The following is a 19930-nucleotide window of genomic DNA, read 5'->3' as shown; positions in this document are numbered from 1 at the left end:
AACCTGCCCTCCACACACACTCACACACACACACACACACCCCACCTGCCCTCCATACACACACACACACACACACCCCACCTGCCCTCCACACACACTCACATACACACACACCCCACCTGCCCTCCATACACACACTCACACACACACACACACACCCAACCTGCCCTCCACACACACTCACACACACCCCACCTGCCCTCCACACACACACACACACCCCACCTGCCCTCCACACACACACACACACACACACACACACAAACACACACACACCCCACATGCCCTCCACACACACATGGAAAATTCCATGGAAAGGATATTTGTACTTGTTTACTTCATAGTATATAAGTCACTCTGTACCCTATCCATGTCATTCATTTAACCACCAAGCCCTGGCTGTTATAGACCAATTATCCAAGGATCTACTGATAAAACACCTGTAATTAAAGTAAGAAAGCATTTTAATCCTTTCATAGCAACCATCGATTTCTTTCCTATTAGAAATCCCCAGTACACTGTCTGGACCCAAGCGCAAGGAGACACAGTGGCAGGATTCACAAAACAAAGAAGAAGAAATACCACAGTGGATATGCACCTAGGAAATATAGACAGGGAACCAGAAGCATGCTACATGCTAAGAACAATGACTGACCAAGTAGTTAACAGGGACTTAAACAGCAACCGTGACAAAACACAGGTGGACGCAAACAACACTAACGAGACAATGGACAGACGTTCAACAGGAAGCAGGTGAACCTCTTAAACAGAGAACACAGGGACACACTAGGGCAGGCAAACATAGACACGGGTACAGCTGTGGGCTGACATACACACACACACACACACACACACCACACACACACACACACACACACACACACACACCACACACACCGAGCCACAGTGAGATAAGTCTCCTTTGTCTGTTGAGTAACAGATGAGGGGGCCCATGATCCAACGAACAGGCTGTTTTCCAAACCCACCGCTCGGACATCCTCTTGACACTCTCAGATGATCAGGCGGATTGCCAGTGATATACAGTCAGTAGAGTCATGTGCTTTAATGGCATGCGCCAAAGAAGAAAACCTGTACATAAACATTCTATAATCTATTATGGTATTGCTGTAAAGGGGTAATCACCAACTTTCGCAAACATTTTCATTTATTAGTAAAATGAATCCTAAGTTTGCCAGCTGTCTGCAAGGATCACCTGACAGTTTCTGAGGTGTTTTTTGTTGTTGTTTTTTTTTGCTAATTGTTTCGTGGGTAAACTAAATCAAGTGCACCCAAAGCTACATTTGTGTCATGTATGGAGCACATCTTAATGTCTGACATTGACAGATGACAATACCCATTGGGGCATGCCAGAGGGGTGGGGCCAGGAGGAGAAGATCAGCGGGGAGGGAGCTATGTCACAGAGGCAGGAATGAATGGGCATTAAAGTATTAGGTGAGGATAAATCCTACCTTTAAGCCCTTTAGCATTCCTAAACAACTCCAAAGACACCTGTTATATCATGGGACAGCTAGGAGGCAGGGGCGTTTGTTTGAGAAAGGTTTTTATACATCTACTTCCGCTTACAATTCTGTTGAATTCATGTTAAGGACACAAATAACTCTAATATGTTCCGGGAATGCAACGGTACCTAGGAAACGATTTTCAGGACATTATCTTAGTTTCCTCCAGGATTACAATGACTCTTACTTTAAGACTTGTTGCTCTTGTTGGTTAGCTGTAACTGATTGAAAATGAATGTACTCACAGTGAAATATTTTTACTGCTGCTTATTTTTGTACAGGTACACTCTTGTACTTGTTTGAGGTTAATGTTGTTTAATTGTAACTCTTTTAACTACATGCTCTCATAGTTCTTCCCTTTGGCACGTATTTTAATTTTTTTCCCACAATGTATCCTTCATGTTTGGCTACCTGCAATGGTTGGGGATATCTTGGTGTTATGATCAGTGACCTATGCACTTTTGCAAAGCTCTCTCTTGGAAGTCACTTTGGATAAAAAGGTCCACTAAATGAATACATGTAAATGAATAAGTCACAATTCAGTGACACTCTGTGCTTGATGTTGAAAGTTCAAAGTCCCCCAACAAAAAAAAGAAAAACATGCAAACAACACATTTGTGCTTTACCCTATAAAACAGTATCAAAGTCATTTTGGACATATTTCCCCACTATCAGTCCAGTGTTCTATCTACATTCAGGGTGGAGGGGCAGGGTGCGAAGGTAGGGGTGAAGCGTTCAAGATGCCCCTCAAAGTCGATAATCACATTCAACGTTATGTCAGCCATCTCCGTGTGGTTACCTTCCAGAGGTTAATCACTCCCAAGAAGGCCAAGGCCCGCAGGAGAGTCAAACAAACAAACACGGCCTCCGCAGAAGACGATCGCTCGTCTATTTCCAGCCTCCGAGGGCTTATCTGGGAGCTGACCGGAGCGAGGGAGCTGCCTAAGCTGATCCTCTGAGAGAAGATGATAATCAGGTGTCATTGTACTGTCTGGAAGTATATTTTTACACGGTGTGCGTGTGTGTTTGTGTGTGTGTGGGGGGGTACAGGTGTGTGTCTGTGTAGACTGTGAAGGTACTTGATGGCCTGTGAGTTAACTGAAGTTGAAAAGAACATCTTGTTGTTTAAACTCTTGTCAGCTTTTGGGTTCTCTGGCACTGGTTTCTGTTGTAGGAGCTTTCCCTTTGTTTCAGTGCTGAAAGGGATTTTCAGATGTCTGAATCAGGATAGCATTACTGTAGGGTAGGAGCAAGAATTGATGCGGAATAGTTTCACAACAATGATCAGACAGGGGCATCATTACGTAGGGGTGGTGTTAGGTAGTAGAGTTATGGGTTAGGGTTAGGAGTAGTGTTTTGTGATAATGATGGCATGTGAAAACAGTAAGGCAAGGGCAAATAAAATAGAATTGTATTTTAGAGAAGTCTAATCTCTTTTGTGTTACCATGCATCGACTGAACACAATGGCACAAGTTAAACGCAGTGAAGACATAGTTAACTCTCAGCATCATCTTTCTCCTGTGAGAAGAAATGTTAAAATCATCACCACCAAAACCACTGTCTGAAGAAGGGACATGGATGTTACAGTTGACAGGTCTATTACAACACATCCACATGGATTATCAGTAATTTCATTTCCCTTAAGTATCCAGGTGATTATCTTAGGTGGATTTGGTTACGACAAGTCTTCCATGCCCACTGGGAAATCCAACATCAGTAATTGTCTCTGACTTACTAGTATCACCTGTGTTTACCCATCGTCTACGTAGAGATAAGAGATTTGTATCCTGTCTCCTTGCAATGAAGCGGAAGTGACTGTTGTTTGTTTGGTTCATGCCTTCAGGGAAGAGGTGTTAGGTAGACCTAGGATAACACAGGGCGTGTGTGTGTGGTGTGTGTGTTGAGAGGGGGGCTTGTCTGGGAGGATAATGCTATAGAGTTGCAAATTAGTTTGTAATTAGCCCTCCTAAACATTTGCCTCGAGGGAATTAGTATTTTCAGTGTGTGTTTTCTCCTGAGCTTGTTGTGTGCGTGTGTGTGTGCTTTTCTGAGCTTGTTATTGTGTGTGTGTGTGTGTGTGTGTGTGTGTGTGTGTGTGTGTGTGTGTGTGTGTGTGTGTGTGTGTGTGTGTGTGTGTGTGTGTGTGTAAATGTGTATGTGCGACAGCGCTTGTGTTTTGACCTCATTTTCTTTGGCAATAGGGGTTGGTTGATGATAAGGAGATAATACTAATTAGTTCTCCTCCCAGTTGCTTGTTAATTGTGTTTCTGTGTATTTATACAGAATGGTAATACTCCCCCCCCTCACACGCACCCTCACACACACACACCCCCTGCATTGCCTCTTGGCAAAATCAACAGCTCATTTTTAAGCAGGATCCTTCTGTTTAAGCTTCTAATTAATTATGCCAAGTGGGGTTTCAATTCCACTGCCCTTGGTCCTCAAGAGGAGGTGGGAGGAGGAGGGGGAGGAGGGGGTGGGGGTGGGGAGGAGGAGAAGGAGAGGGAGGTGAGAGAAGATTGTCTGAGGAGGTGGAAGGAGGAGGAGGTATGCATAGGTGGTAGACTTGTAAGATTACAAAACTTGTACAGTATAATGTGCAAAATATCATCTAATGCTTCAGTTAACTCTTGTCATTGTTGAAGGACAGAATATTGTTCACACATGGGATGAATAGTCATTTTGAAAATGTATGCATAAATTGTTAAATAAATTAATAAAGAAATACATTGTTAAAAAAATATACCCTTAGTAGACAAAAAAACTATAATAATACAAATATATATTTGTAGAATGTCATAGCCGACTGACAATAAATAATGTCAACTAAAACACGATGGGATTTTGGTTAGGCTAGCTGAATTATTTGAGAAATACAATGAAGCAACTGTGTGCTTTGCTGAGGAAAGCCCTACCAGTCTGCTCCTGACTAACACAGTGGTGACAACTCTCCCTGTAGAATAAAAAATCTTTCTGAGAATGGCAGAAATAAATCAATAGAATTAAAAAAGCTGCTCTTTCTCCTCTCTCTCTCTCTGTCTGTCACACACACACACACACACACACTAATACTCTCTCTCTCTCTCTCCTTCTCTCTGTCACACACACACACACAGGCAGATCGCCATCTCTTCATCCCGTCCTAATTTTATGATTCATCCCATGCTAAGGGGGCTTGTGAGAGGTTAAGCAGATTGTGGCTCCAGTCTGCTCCAAAAGTGTTAACAGATTGAGGGTTTTGGGGGCTCTTTTTGAAAGGGGGGGGGGGTACAGGAGGGGACAGAGGGGTAAGAGCAACATGGTCTCCAGGGGTGATAATGGTGAGTGGTTTGGAGGTGGATGAAGACTGCTACAGGCATTGGGAGGGTAACCGGAGGCTAGATGACATGTTGACCATGATGGAAAATCAGTGGTTGACCAGCACCAGTGGTCTAGCAGGTTCTACTGGGATTCTGTTGGAGTTCTACTGAGATGCAGCTGGACTGGAACTGACTGTAGTTTACGCAGCTCGCCAGCGTTCCGACAGGACCTGTAAGGTGTCCTCACACACACCCGCACATTCCCAATCTAAAACGTTGAGTCGCACTCCCCAATGGATCAGCTCTGAGTCTTAACAAACACTACGGATTTGTTTGTCTTTCCAACTCGGATATATGAGGATGGATCCGGGGCACCGGGGTTAGGGTGGCAAGGAAATGTCTGAAACCTGAGAGAATCAGCTTAGAGAGGACATGATCTGCTCTTGGCTGCCTCCCCCTCCTCCCCCTCCTCCCCCCACACTTCCCTCCCCTAACCCCCACCAACCAACATGCGAGTGCTGTTAAGATGTCACACATTAGTGACACGCATGCACACACGCATACATGTGTTACACTGACACACCGTCCACACGCAAACAAAGTGATGACAAGCACACACACACACACACCTCTAGCTTTGAAATGTATTCTTCCTTGTCTCTTTGTATGCCGTATGTGGAGGATATTGTTAACCTTAATTTGTCCACAATCATAAGTATATTTAATTAAAGTTATGCTGGACACAATTTTTTTTTTTAAGTCAAACATTGATATCACTCTTAAAGATTTGCTCAGGGAGTTTGCATGCACAAATATTATATTTGGTTACAGTGCTGAGGTAAATACTAAATCCAATTACACACCCAATTGTATACCTTTTTGGTGCTGTAAATGTGTCTTTCTACATGTAACATGTATAACGTGTTTAACAACTAAACAGATACTCAAACTAATATATGACACAATATCAAATTGTTTACACACGATTAAAGAAGCTTAATATGAGTAGTTTTCTAATCTGATATTTTTGCTGACTTCACTGTTAACTATACCTGCACACAATGGGGCCCTAATGTTTATAGTTAAGCCATAGTGTCTGTCAAAGCTGCTGGTTTAATATTATCTTTAATATCTAATCTATCTTTTCTTCTTTACTTGTGTCAGTATTATAGGCTACAGATTCAATATTGTTTTGTTCTGCAAGCAAAATGAGAAAAAAACATAATTGTAGATAGTTTTATAGTCAGTCTTTTAATTGTGTAAGGTAACTTTTATCAGGAATTGAAAATTGAAAAAAGAAGCTAATCTGTTTTCTAGACTGATATCCTAAAGCACATATTGTGTAACTCTTTACCTGACGAGTACCTATGTGGACACAAACACATCAGGACTCCTAATCTGGTACGCCCATGAGGGGTTCTAGGTTCACTAAGCCACGGCATATTATTTGATTTCAAAAGGCTTTCTTTATGCAGACTTGGGGAAATAAATTGCATTTGTCATCAGAACAACAGATGTTCAAGCACTTCAGAGGTAGTCTATCAATTTTCATGAACTATCAACTTTTTATTAAGTGCGGTAGGTTCAACTGACAGATCTCACATATGCCTGCACGCTTGACAACGCTTTAAATAATGATTAAACCAACGAGGATGTCATTCAGTAATATCAATGATTCTGTGTCAATGAATCCTCGTATTAAAGAGAGTCCTAAAAGGGCAATTTGAAACGGTACCTTATTTGAAGACAAATGCCAATGATAAATAGGGATAATTAAGAAATGTGTTTCCTTAAAGGACTTTTTAATTCCAAGATCAGAGGGATTTACGAGACGGGTCATGTAATGTTACATCCCAGTGCATATTCGAGACGCATATCACGACCTGGCGCGGGGGTCGAACTGGAGGATATGGTAACCGTGTCTTGTTTAATTACCATGGTATTAGTCGGGGATTGAAGGGAGATTCTTAGCAGCTTTACCTGACATGCGTCTAGAAATGTCCCCGCGGTCAAGCGGAGACGCGCATGTGATACAGGTGTTTATGGCCTAAGCACAGTGGCGCTTGACAGCGAGAAGCAAATCCTCATTAAAAACAGAACGCTGAGTAGCTGCCTCTCTGCCATCTTAATTGACTGATCAAGGGAATCCCATAATGCACCCGAGTAGTCTGCCTTGCAGCACAACGAATTTATATTGTTTATTTTGAAGTGATTTAAATGACCAGATGTCTATGCGAGCAACAATATGAATAGCTTGAAATCACTGCATCTGCATGACAGGCTATCAACTAGATAAGACTGGGTTTCACATAGGTTAATAATCTTTTTTTTTTAAGAAATAAAAAACATTGGATATGTGACGCTTAGGTAACGTAAAAAAAAAAGGTTTCTCCCCGGATCAGACCAAATAGGTTAAAAAGCCGTGCAGCTAGCTAGCAATCATCCTTCCAGTCAACGACTCCCCAGAGTTAAGCCAAACAAGCTGATCAGCCAGTCACCTCTATACACACTGCCCCCTGCTATGTGGCTAATGAGCGAGGCGTATAATCCCTCTCAAAACAAGCACAAATATGCTAATTGTATCTAGCTATAAATACAGGTTGACTTCTGGTGTTTATCCTTTACCAGCCAATAGCTCAGCGACCCAGGGAACCTGTTCCGTTGCTTTTACATTTAGCCCAAATACCGAGAAAGGAGACAGACAGAGAAGGACATAAATTGCATAAGGAACTCGTTCCAATTAGTTGGTATTTATCAGAGATCTTGGTGTTGATTTCGCACACAAGTTTGTCAAGAGGGCTTTGACTGGATGCAGAGTGCATTTGGAACTTTTACGCGCGTTTTGGGGAGAACGAGCGGCTATATATGACCACTATGGTCATGTCTATGTAGCCTAACAAAATAGATATTTCTAGCCTGTATGCCAATAAAAAAAACGTTGTACTCGCTGACTGAATTGCGACAACCATACGGGAAAAATGTTCCCCCTACCAATGTTCACACCGGAGCAGGTAGCCCGCGTTTGCGAGAACTTGGAAGAAACCGGAGACATCGAGCGCCTGGGACGGTTCCTGTGGTCTCTACCTGCCGCTGTTCCCGGCTCGGCCGGAGAAGCTCTCAACCGCCACGAGTCCGTAATGCGCGCCCGAGCGCTTGTCGCATTCCACGGAGGAAACTTTGAGGCCCTGTATCAGATCCTCCAGAGCCATCGTTTCACGCGCGAGTCTCACGCAAAACTTCAGGACCTGTGGCTGGACGCGCACTATCGAGAGGCGGAGCGACTACGGGGCCGGCCGCTGGGACCGGTGGAGAAGTACCGTATCCGAAAGAAGTTTCCTCTGCCCCGCACTATTTGGGACGGAGAACAAAAGACGCACTGTTTTAAGGTGAGCCAGACAACAATCCGTTAGTCTATTGCCAAATTTGTGTTCATACCAGTGCGTCTGCACATTAAATAAATAAAGATTGTCTGATGTAGCCTTGGCTATGCAGAAAGTTTACCTGAAGTTGCCACCTGATCAGGGAAACCCTATCTGTATTTGGCCAAGACAAAGACTTGCTTAATTTAACTATTTTGCCTCTAAATGTAAAAATAGCATCAGTCTCCAGTAATTGAGTCCATGTCAAGATGTGGGGTGTATTGAGAACGCCTGTTCCTGAGCTCTTAAGATGATAATGCTATGAACAACTTTATCCTTTTTACTTTGTCCCGGAGGTGTACATACACTACAAGGTCATAATGATACAAGACACAAGAAAGAAACAGGTTCCTTGTGGTTTGGTCAGAACATTTAACAGCTCACTTGATTTAAGATGCCCTCTTTGATGTAGCCTTCATTATAAATTCCTTTATTAATTCCCTGTCAGATTTGTGAATAAAACAAGTGCAGTCTATTCAGGTGTTCAACCTGTTTTGACTGTTCACTCAGTCAGAGAAGCATCAAACCATCCTTACAACAAATCAGTCAGTCAGTCAGCTTATCCTGTATATTCAGACACGGAAAAGTAGTTTTAGGAGCTAGGTGTAAAAGGGCTTCACACAAACAAACAAACAAAAAAATGTTAATAACACAACAAAATTAGCACAGGCTAAACAGATTCCAAATAATACCATGAGGCTGTCTACAATATAGAGGTAGAGGTTTACACAAGGTCAGTGGGTGAGGGACAAGCAGCTTTCACAGATGACACTGTTGTCTTCCCCCTGTGGCCAGGACGGGTATGGCAGGCATTTTCATAGCCACCAAGCTTTTCCAATACTAAGCCCCTTATCCCGATTCCTAAGCCAATTATCAGCCTATGAATACATCCTTCTACTGGAGATTAAGATCATAATCATTCATCAATCCAACTTTAATAAGATTATTTTCTGCATTATCTGATGTGGCGGTTTGCCAAAGACCAGTTTTTGAAACAAAACCCACCTGGACACAACTGCGAGTGAATCACAAGTCACAGACTGACAGGGGCTCCGCCCACGACTGTAGGGGCTTTTGTGTGACCTTAAAAGAAGCTCAGAGTCTCTAAAGTGTCATAGTTTGTTTGCGTTACGCAGGAGAGAACACGGAGTCTGCTGAGAGAGTGGTACCTGCAGGACCCTTACCCTAACCCTTCCAGGAAGAGACACCTGGCCCAGGCCACAGGCCTCACTCCCACACAGGTGGGAAACTGGTTCAAGAACCGCAGGCAGAGGGACCGGGCTGCTTCAGCTAAGAACAGGTAGGTCTGGATGTGGTGTGACGTTTGGAAAGTGACTTTTACAAATAATAAAGGGTGGGAAAAAATACAACTTTTAAAAGAGTGGTACACGGAAGAGATTTCCATGTTTATCGTCTGTGTGATGTCACAATGAAAGACAGATATAATTACAGAGAGGAGCCATAGTTTGACATGATTCAAACCTATGGACACAGGGCCTCCAACTCTGACCTCAAATTAACCATCCCTCTCCCCCTCTCCCTTCCCTCCCCCTCTCCCTCTCTCCCCCTCTCCCCTTCCTCTCTCCTCCCCCCAGGTTACAGCAGGACCCCTCCCACCTCCCCGCCGGCAGCTCCCCCGAGGGCTCCGTCCAGGAGCTGCACCACCGGCACCACCCCCACCTGCTGCCCGCCTCCCCCCGTAACCCCGGCAGCCCCGAGGCCAGCGACTGCAGCACGGGGACAGAGCGCCGCGGCACGGGCGCTTCCACCCCCGACATCTCCGTCAGCAGCGACAGCGAGTTTGAGTCGTGAGCCAGTCCCCTTCGGCCCCTTGGGGGGGGGGGGGGGCGGGGGTTTCCGGGAAAGATTCAGATGGAAGGAGAGAGGTGGAGGAGACCTTGGGGCCACCAACCTACCTGATAGACTAATACAGAATCATGCAAACCAAAAAACTGTAGAACAGTTCAGATCTTGGAAACCTTTGGCTTGGGACACAAGTGCTACCTTCCATTATTATGCAAACAGACTCATATGAAGGCTGGATTGGGACCAGTTAATGTGTTGGGAGGGATCGGGGTGGGTGGGGAGGGGTGGGAGGGGGTTAAAGGATGGGGATTAAACCTCCACACTCATGCACTTAAAAATGCAAAAAGGGGCACGTGGTGACTTGCCGGGTCGTCAGCCAGTGCTATTGCAGAGACTGTTTGTTAGCTAAGGTTTTCACACCCGCATCTACACACATGTAGGTGGTCCGCGCCAATTTCAGCATCCTTTTTTTTTGCGGCGCAAAAAATGTTTCACAAATTCTCAGGCAAAGTATTTATAGATTTATGCATGATCTTAGATCATCCTGAACTTGAAGTTTGATGTTATTCTACATTTTGATACGTTAATGGTTAGAACTCACAAGGTGATTTAGAGTAGGCTACAAGTTTGAGTAGGCTATAGTTTGTTTGAGTAGGTCTACATTGTAAGATATATCATTCTAAGGAATTTGTTATCAAAGACCGTGCGAAACAGTCTCTTAACAAATACTGCCTTCAGTAGGCTTTGTATTACAGTAGGTGAACAGTAATATGCAGAAACTGTGATTGCAGGCACGATTTTTGCTCAAACACACTTCACTGCCTTAAGGATGACTTTCAGCTGTCACTACCTAAACTCTCTTAGTATTAACTCTCTTAATCTGAACCACATTCTGATGTTCAGATTCTGTTTATTTCGTAAATTGCTATAACTTAACTGACTTAACAACACAGGAATTTCCACAAATTAGGCTGCTTAAATTCTGTTTCACCTCCTTGCATTAAATCGTGAGCCTGCAACGATTGGCCACGTATTGAACTCGAATATGCTGCTTTCTTTGAATCCACATTTTCCCAAATCCCCCTTGTCTGAATTGTTTGATTAGGCATGGTGATTGGGTTATGTCATATTTTTCTCACCAGGTACCGCACATTCTCCAGTTCTCATTCAAGTGAAACAGCAAAGTGATATGAATAAAATGCCACAAAATTGTGAGAAAAGTAATTTGCGCAACTTGGTCTTAACTCCATTGATGTGCCTAACTGAGTATACAGTCAGTGCGACAGAGTGACTTTCAGTGTGTGAACTGCCTGTCAAAAACAAGTGACGCAGTTTTTCTTGGTCAAACGTACACCCATCATAGCCTAGGTAGGCTATATCACGACAGGAAATTATTGACGTATGTTGTCTGGTGTATGCATTTGGAATAAAATACACAATCTGTTTTCAAATGGGGCTGTCAGTAGCTTATATTGTTTTGCACACATGTTCATATCCACACCAGACACCAGCTGTACCAAATCGACCTTAAGCACAACCGGAATAGGCTAACAGAAGTAGTCTGGCCGAATTAGCTGAAGTCAATACATTTGGGGAAATCATTTTGTTGCTATTGTAGCCTAAAGACCCCTTGTCATACCACATGATTTTCATTAAATGTAGTAGCATAAATGTGCCATTTCCATGAACGGAAATGTATTTTTATATAGGCCTCTATTGTATGATGTAGTCTATCCTAGCGGCTCAAGGAAGGGTCTTCCTCCAGTCGTTCATTCCAGGTCAACAGCTTAAAAGACGCAGGCTAATGTCGCTCCTGGCTGGCACGAGAGGTCATTTGGGGAGCCTTGCCTCGTGACGCCGATTTATTTCCAAGAAAGTCTCAATCCCTGTAAAGCAAAAGAACCAGACTGCTAAAGCGCATTAAACCTTGATCAATACAATATTCAAAGTCGGAAGATACTCGCACAAATACCTGTAAAACCTTCCGCCCCATACCCCCATCCAACCACCACCCACTTATCTCTCTTGTAACCCCACCCCCACGGCCAGAAAGAGAGAGAACATAACTTTGCATCCTAGCTCGATAACTTCTATGATCGTTTTGAAATAATAGATAGCCTATAGCTAAAATATAAATTGTTACCGCCGCACAATCTACCTGGCGGACAGACTGTGGAGGGAGTTGAGGTGGTCTCCAGCATCACTGGAACATGGACAGCGAGGGAAGAAAAGTAGTTGTCTGTGACAATGGGACAGGGGTAAGTTAGGATTGTTTTCAAGCTGAGGTGATAGTTCTGTACACAGTGAATTAGTTTTTCTTTTTTCTTTATTCTGTGAAATTGCGTTGCATGCGTCACGTGCCCAGAATAATTTAAAGGGTATCCTATTATTGTTAGAACGTATTCTTGATGACGTCTCCATCTACTTGCAATGGATGCAAGTCCAGTATGCAGGTCCTTGTTTTTGTTTTTGCTGTGCAAACATGTATGTAAATGAATATGTGTTATTATACAATAAAAGTTTATTATACACTAGATTTATGCTAGTGAGGTTATTAAGCAATTGTAGCAATAGCCAGGGCAGGTAGGCAGCGAGGGGTGGGTGCGCCTGTGTCTGCAGAAAGTACACATGTGTTTGGACACGTCCTATCATACTTCAAACCATACATGGTGTTACTGTGCCGGTGTGAGCTGCCATTGGTCGAGTTACTAAACCAGGAAGAGGAGCTGAACTTCCAGTTCCTCAAATGTCATGTTTTATTCACAATGTGAATGTTGGTTTGAAGTCAATTGTAAACACAAAGTTTTTTTTTTACACAGATAGATAGTATCTCTTCTAACTCTTTTTAACTTGCTGGCCATTTCTTGGGATCTCCAGCTCACCTCCAGGCTATGGAATGTAGATTAGACCTACGCTTAACAAGTTGAGACATTTCAAGACAGTCAGGCAAACAGAGACAACAAGACACGTAACCCAATAAAACACATTACTTGGTTGGTCCAAATAACTGAAACCGAAAAAATCACTTAGGAGAAGTAACATCACATGTTGCAGTGTGGGTCTACAAGGACATGTTAAAAAAGAGAACAAAACAGACAGAGGAACCAAGAAACAGAACCTTTTCCCCCTAGAACTGCCACAGCGAAGGCGCAATCTAACATGATACCAAACACAGTGTGTCTTGTTTCCGATTGGTTCTCAGTTTGTCAAGTGTGGCTTCGCTGGCTCAAACTTCCCCGAGCACATCTTCCCTGCGATGGTGGGCCGGCCGCTGCTGCGCTCCACCATCAAAGTGGGAAACATCGAAATCAAGGTGAGCTCATGTCCAGACAGAGGGTGTGCAGGGTACATAAATAATGTACCCCTCCTAGTTGACCCCACCCCACTCTCCTGACCTCTGACCTCTAACCCCCTGGCCCCTCCAAACCTCAAGACCTAATGTTGGGCGACAGAGGGTTCGGAGGACTAAAAGACAAGGTAGCCTTCCTAGATGACCCCTCCCCCCAAAAAAACACCCTCCATTGACCTCTGACCCCTGACCCCAGGACCTGATGGTGGGCGACGAGGCCAGTGAATGTCGCCACATGCTGGACGTCACCTACCCCATGGACAACGGCATGGTGCGCAGCTGGGAGGACATGATCCACCTGTGGGACTACACCTTCGGCCCCGACCGCCTCAACCTCGACCCCCCCGACTGCAAGGTAGGCTTCCACCAGGGGCAAGGAGTCACCCATGGCCCTTCAAAGCCATGCTGTGGTGTCGTGATACTGTGACGTTGTCAGTGCCGAAACATATTTCCAGGTCCCTTTTTTTGTCACAAGTTTTTGTTTTAAGGTTAATTGAATTACCTTGAAAACATCTTACTGTACTGTACTCATTACGACAATCCTGTGATGCTAAATCATCCATGTGTAGTACTGCCCCCTCCTGACCTGCCCCCCCCACACCCACCCCAAACCTCTGAACCACCTCTCCACCATCCCATCAACCCAACCCCATAACCCCCCAACCCCTCCATCACCCTGACTTCCAGATCCTCCTCACTGAGCCCCCTATGAACCCCACCACGAACCGGGAGAAGATCACGGAGGTCATGTTCGAGCAGTACAAGTTCCACGGCATCTACGTGGCCATCCAGGCCGTGCTGACACTCTACGCCCAAGGTGAGGGGGAGGAGAGGGTGGAGAAGGAGGGGTGAGGGGGTGGAGAAGGAGGGGTGAGGGGGTGGAGAAGGAGGGGTGAGGGGGTGGAGAAGGAGGGGTGAGGGGGTGGAGGGCTGAGGGGGTGGAGAAGGAGGGGTGAGGGGGCGGAGAAGGAGGGCTGAGGGGGTGGAGCAGGAGGGGTGAGGGGCGGAGAAGGAGGGGTGAGGGGGTGGAGGGCTGAGGGGGTGGAGGAGGAGGGCTGAGGGGGTGGAGGGGTGAGGGGCGGAGGAGGAGGGGTGAGGGACTGGAGGGGTGAGGGGGTGGAGGGGTGAGGGGGTGAGGCGGAGGAGAAGGAGGGGTGAGGCTGATATGAATATGAGTGACTGGTGTCTCGTCTCCAGGCTTGCTGACTGGTGTGGTGGTTGACTCGGGGGACGGGGTCACCCACATCTGTCCCGTGTACGAGGGCTTCTCCCTGCCCCACCTCACACGCAGGCTGGACATCGCAGGACGTGACATCACGCGCTACCTCATCAAGGTGCGCCCCCACCCTGTTCCCACCTTGTTTGATCTAGATACATATTTAGTCAAAATTATATTCAATTATAAAGTCTGTTTCCGGATGGGATATTCATTTATTTATCATCCATTTATCCATCCATCCGTCTATCCCGTCATCCATCCATCCATTTATCCATCCCTCCACCCCACTCAGCTCCTGCTGCTGCGAGGCTACGCCTTCAACCACTCTGCGGACTTTGAGACGGTGCGTATGCTGAAGGAGGAGCTGTGCTACGTGGGCTACAACATCGAGCAGGAGCAGAAGCTGGCCCTGGAGACCACTGTGCTGGTGGAGTCCTACACGGTAACCACAGCCAGGCTGGCGACTAGCGACAGGCTGGCGACTAGCGACAGGCTGGCGACTAGCGACAGGCTGGCGACTAGCGACAGGCTGGCGACTAGCGACAGGCTGGCGACTAGCGACTGGCTGGCGACTAGCGACAGGCTGGCGACTAGCGACAGGCTGGCGTCAAACGCCAAAGTTAACACGAGAAAGTGAACACAAAAAGTTAGCAACTTAGAAAAGTTATTAGTTTTATGATAAAAATAACAGTGTTCATAATGTAATAAAAAAAATATTTAGCTACATTGTTGTGTTTAGCTAACCAGTGTTGCCCCCCTCCCCCACCCCAGCTCCCTGACGGGCGTATGGTGATGGTGGGGGGAGAGAGGTTCGGGGCTCCTGAGGCTCTCTTCCAGCCCCACCTCATCAACGTGGAGGGGGCGGGCGTGGCTGAGCTGCTCTTTAACACCATCCAGGCCGCAGACATCGACCTCAGGTCAGAGGTCACGCTCTCTCTCTTCCCCCTTCTGAGTGGTCAACTCATGGTCGAGAACATGGCGTGCTACACAGCGATATCACGTTTTGTTTTAAAAGAATATCGCATGATTTATTAATTCATGTAATTTTTTTATTGAGTTTTAAAAGAATGTTTTGGTAATAATACTGTAATCTATCTAGATCCGTCTGTCTGTCTAAAGTAAGATATGATACGTCGGTCAGCACATTTTGAATTGATGGTGACCGAAAAGCTGTGTACTCTCAAGTAGCGAATTTTCTGAAACTGTCCTTTATATGGCCCACTATAACTGTTCACATTAGCGACAGTGTTTGATACGAGGGCCTGTGATGCAGCTGAAGGGTGTGCGTATCCTAACGCTGGCTCTGGGTACAGGGCTGATTTCTACAAGCACATCGTGCTGTCAGGAGGGACCACCATGTACCCTGGCCTGCCCTCCAGACTGGAGAGAGAGATCAAGCAGCTGTACCTGGAGAGAGTGCTGAAGGGGGACGTCGAGAAGCTCTCTGTAGGTCCCACACACACACGTGCACGCATGTACACACACACACACGTGCACACATACTGCTGATATTCATCAGCAGGAACATAGTGTTGCATTATAGAAAGTTGAGCTCCCTCCCCTCCCTCTCTCTCTTTCCCTCCCTCTTTCCCTCCTGCAGAAATTCAAGATCCGTATCGAGGACCCCCCGAGGCGTAAGCACATGGTGTTCATGGGCGGGGCGGTGCTGGCCAACATCATGAAGGACAAGGAGTCCTTCTGGCTCAGCAGGGCCGAGTACGAGGAGAAAGGTGTGGGCATTCTGGCCAAGCTCGGGGTAGGGGTGAAGTAGACGGAGGTAGATGGGGGGGATAGAGGATGGAGAGAGAGATGGGAGGATGGGGTGAGAGAGGGAGATGAGGGGTGAGAGAGAGCGATGGGAGGATAGTGGGGAGTGAGAGAGAGGGGTGGGAGGATAGGGGGTAGGGGTGAGAGGGGTGGTGAGGGGTACTGTAATGTAAGGCTTGAGAGAAGACAGTACAGAATCTTCAAGATTGTTTATTCATGTTTATAATCCTGGGATGTAAATAGGAACACGCCTTGGCAATAATGTACACTTTGTTGGCGTCATGACAACAAAAGATGATTGGTTTTTCTATCAACCATCCAAATGTCAGCTCTAAAAATGTCCCATTGTTTATCTTGAGACGAATGCAGGTGGGCAGTTGTTTTTATTAAACATTTCAACAACATGTTTATGACTCAGACCCGCCATTGTCTGAAGTATACGAAAAAATATGAAATGCCAAGTGGATTGACTTGAGTTAATAGCTTTATTGTGATAGAGAACAAAGTTAGGCTGAATCAGTACGAATGTTGGAATTCATGATTTACGTCAAATGAAAAAAACTGACGGTTCAGTCTGTTTCATGACTGTGTTGCCTAAAACGAACCAAGAAACAGGATGAAGCAGGATTAAGACATGATAACGCACATTGCTGCCCTCTAGGGCCCACCCCAACATGCACCAGTCTACAGACGCACCAGAGTAACACAGTAAACAGACACAGGATATCACCGTTGGGAACATACACTGCAATTTTATTGCGATTTTGAATTACTTGACAAAAATACAGCAATGTGTTTTACATTCAAAAATAAAGAGGGAATTCCTCAAAGTTGCCTTATTCAGCACACGGAACACATGCAGCATCACATACCACATTCTCAGAACCTTTGCACAATATGAAAACATTTTAGCATGCAGTAATTTTCAAAATATGCCATTTGATCTGTCCAAAAAAATCACTTCTTTCCAATAAAAGACTTACTTTTGTTCAAATGTCTCATCCATATTCAATATTATTTAATATTTTATAATATTATTATTTCCCACATTTGAACAATCGTAGAACATAGTAGGTTGTTATTGATAGTAACATTAAAAGTTAATTGAACAGTCAGTTGGATGTCACCTATAGTATAGTTGCAGCAGGAGTCACCAATAGTTGGTGATTGACTTTACATTCAACCAATCACCAAGAGGTAAGACATGGTCCAGGTTTATTGGCAATGTTCAGATTGTCCTCCTCTAAACCCGCCCTCCTCTTCATGGAATGGTTAAGCAACCTCATTGCTTAAAAAATATTAAGAGAGAGAAAAAACAAAGAAAATAGTGTTTTTTTTATATGACAAATGTATATAAAGTGACATTCTGCTGGCGAAAAATCTTACGACAAGTAAACTCAAGTGAAGCCACAGACGATCAAAGATCGTGAAGATCAAAACCCAAACCTGTCATGTTAAGCGTCATTCCCATAACATGGCAGAGCAACATCCACAGCATCACAAAATGGCGTCCGAAGAACAGTGTGTGTGTTAACCCTCTGCACGTCTATCTTGTCCTTTCCCCCCCAAGTCCATCTTCAACACAAAGATTGTCCACTAAGCTTCACACACACAATCCTATGCCTCTGGCCTGTGACATCACTTTGGTATTGAGGTTTGGTCATCACCCGGTCAGCCTAAAATACCGTTATAATTTCTCGACCTCTAGTCCTAAAGTAGTCATGCTGTACATCCCAAAGACCTCATATTTAGACCCCCCCCGAGCCCTTGACAGCTGACTCTCAACCCCGGAGCTAACTTATTACACACATGGGGCGATGCAAAGAGAAAACAACCAACCACACATCCGTCTCTAGAGACTTGAAGGCCCAAACGGCAGCCTAACTCTCAGGAAGTACACCACATATCATAGCCCCTAAACACTATATTAGACCACCGCTGACAATGTGGCTAGGCGCACTGCCTTTTACACGATAGTTCCTTATGTAGAAACAGCTTGCTTTTGCCCATAGCCAGCATAGAGGGGTGTGTACGATGAGGAGGCATAGTGCACTGTTTGAGATGCACCCGAGGTTTTATCAAAGGGGCTGCAGGTTTGACAACATCTCCAGGGGCTACAAACGAGACAAAAAACAGCTTTATCAGTGGATGCGGCCAGAGAAATACAGCCAGAGAGAGAGAGACAGAGGGAGAGAGAGAGAGAGAGAGAGAAAGCAAGAAGTAGGCCGAGTACGAGGAGAAAGGTGTGGGCATTCTGGCCAAGCTCGGGGTAGGGGTGAAGTAGACGGAGGTAGATGGGGGGGATAGAGGATGGAGAGAGAGATGGGAGGATGGGGTGAGAGAGGGAGATGAGGGGTGAGAGAGAGCGATGGGAGGATAGTGGGGAGTGAGAGAGAGGGGTGGGAGGATAGGGGGTAGGGGTGAGAGGGGTGGTGAGGGGTACTGTAATGTAAGGCTTGAGAGAAGACAGTACAGAATCTTCAAGATTGTTTATTCATGTTTATAATCCTGGGATGTAAATAGGAACACGCCTTGGCAATAATGTACACTTTGTTGGCGTCATGACAACAAAAGATGATTGGTTTTTCTATCAACCATCCAAATGTCAGCTCTAAAAATGTCCCATTGTTTATCTTGAGACGAATGCAGGTGGGCAGTTGTTTTTATTAAACATTTCAACAACATGTTTATGACTCAGACCCGCCATTGTCTGAAGTATACGAAAAAATATGAAATGCCAAGTGGATTGACTTGAGTTAATAGCTTTATTGTGATAGAGAACAAAGTTAGGCTGAATCAGTACGAATGTTGGAATTCATGATTTACGTCAAATGAAAAAAACTGACGGTTCAGTCTGTTTCATGACTGTGTTGCCTAAAACGAACCAAGAAACAGGATGAAGCAGGATTAAGACATGATAACGCACATTGCTGCCCTCTAGGGCCCACCCCAACATGCACCAGTCTACAGACGCACCAGAGTAACACAGTAAACAGACACAGGATATCACCGTTGGGAACATACACTGCAATTTTATTGCGATTTTGAATTACTTGACAAAAATACAGCAATGTGTTTTACATTCAAAAAGAAAGAGGGAATTCCTCAAAGTTGCCTTATTCAGCACACGGAACACATGCAGCATCACATACCACATTCTCAGAACCTTTGCACAATATGAAAACATTTTAGCATGCAGTAATTTTCAAAATATGCCATTTGATCTGTCCAAAAAAATCACTTCTTTCCAATAAAAGACTTACTTTTGTTCAAATGTCTCATCCATATTCAATATTATTTAATATTTTATAATATTATTATTTCCCACATTTGAACAATCGTAGAACATAGTAGGTTGTTATTGATAGTAACATTAAAAGTTAATTGAACAGTCAGTTGGATGTCACCTATAGTATAGTTGCAGCAGGAGTCACCAATAGTTGGTGATTGACTTTACATTCAACCAATCACCAAGAGGTAAGACATGGTCCAGGTTTATTGGCAATGTTCAGATTGTCCTCCTCTAAACCCGCCCTCCTCTTCATGGAAT

The 19930-nt window shown here is 44.8% G+C and overlaps 2 protein-coding genes across 4 annotated transcripts; both read left to right on the top strand.

Moving 5' to 3' along the window:
- The first annotated feature begins 7526 nt into the window (after nt 1-7526).
- On the top strand, nt 7527-10283 carry six7 (SIX homeobox 7). Of its 2 annotated transcripts, none has more exons than XM_047040811.1 (3): nt 7527-8206; nt 9376-9539; nt 9835-10283. In XM_047040811.1, the coding sequence occupies exons 1-3, from the start codon at nt 7799-7801 to the stop codon at nt 10049-10051; spliced, it is 789 nt and encodes a 262-aa protein (XP_046896767.1). In that variant the 5' UTR covers nt 7527-7798; the 3' UTR covers nt 10052-10283. The 2 variants fall into 2 exon arrangements, with proteins under 2 accessions (XP_046896767.1, XP_046896766.1); XM_047040810.1 differs by having other exon boundaries at nt 9358-9539.
- Nucleotides 10284-12064: 1781 nt separating this feature from the next.
- Nucleotides 12065-19064, top strand: zgc:101810 (uncharacterized protein LOC493612 homolog). Of its 2 annotated transcripts, XM_047040763.1 has the most exons (10): nt 12065-12303; nt 13248-13358; nt 13591-13749; nt 14082-14211; nt 14592-14728; nt 14906-15055; nt 15385-15530; nt 15927-16059; nt 16214-16324; nt 18605-19064. In XM_047040763.1, the coding sequence occupies exons 1-10, from the start codon at nt 12256-12258 to the stop codon at nt 18662-18664; spliced, it is 1185 nt and encodes a 394-aa protein (XP_046896719.1). In that variant the 5' UTR covers nt 12065-12255; the 3' UTR covers nt 18665-19064. The 2 variants fall into 2 exon arrangements, with proteins under 2 accessions (XP_046896719.1, XP_046896718.1); XM_047040762.1 differs by lacking the exon at nt 18605-19064 and having other exon boundaries at nt 16214-16784.
- Nucleotides 19065-19930: the final 866 nt, after the last annotated feature.

Source organism: Hypomesus transpacificus, chromosome 18 (genome assembly GCF_021917145.1).
Source record: "Hypomesus transpacificus isolate Combined female chromosome 18, fHypTra1, whole genome shotgun sequence".
Classification (NCBI taxonomy): Eukaryota; Metazoa; Chordata; class Actinopteri; order Osmeriformes; family Osmeridae; genus Hypomesus; species Hypomesus transpacificus.
Note: the sequence above shows the minus strand (reverse complement) of the source record. Positions and strands in the feature narration are given on the sequence as shown.

Coding starts and splice junctions, on each gene's coding strand:
- six7 (XM_047040810.1), top strand. CDS start 7,799: ATGTTCCCCCTACCAATGTTCACACCGGAGCAGGTAGCCCGCGTTTGC. Junction 8,207..9,357: donor AAAAGACGCACTGTTTTAAG/GTGAGCCAGACA, acceptor AAAGTGTCATAG/TTTGTTTGCGTTACGCAGGA. Junction 9,540..9,834: donor GCTGCTTCAGCTAAGAACAG/GTAGGTCTGGAT, acceptor TCCTCCCCCCAG/GTTACAGCAGGACCCCTCCC.
- zgc:101810 (XM_047040763.1), top strand. CDS start 12,256: ATGGACAGCGAGGGAAGAAAAGTAGTTGTCTGTGACAATGGGACAGGG. Junction 14,212..14,591: donor GCTGACACTCTACGCCCAAG/GTGAGGGGGAGG, acceptor TCTCGTCTCCAG/GCTTGCTGACTGGTGTGGTG. Junction 15,056..15,384: donor TGCTGGTGGAGTCCTACACG/GTAACCACAGCC, acceptor CCCCCACCCCAG/CTCCCTGACGGGCGTATGGT.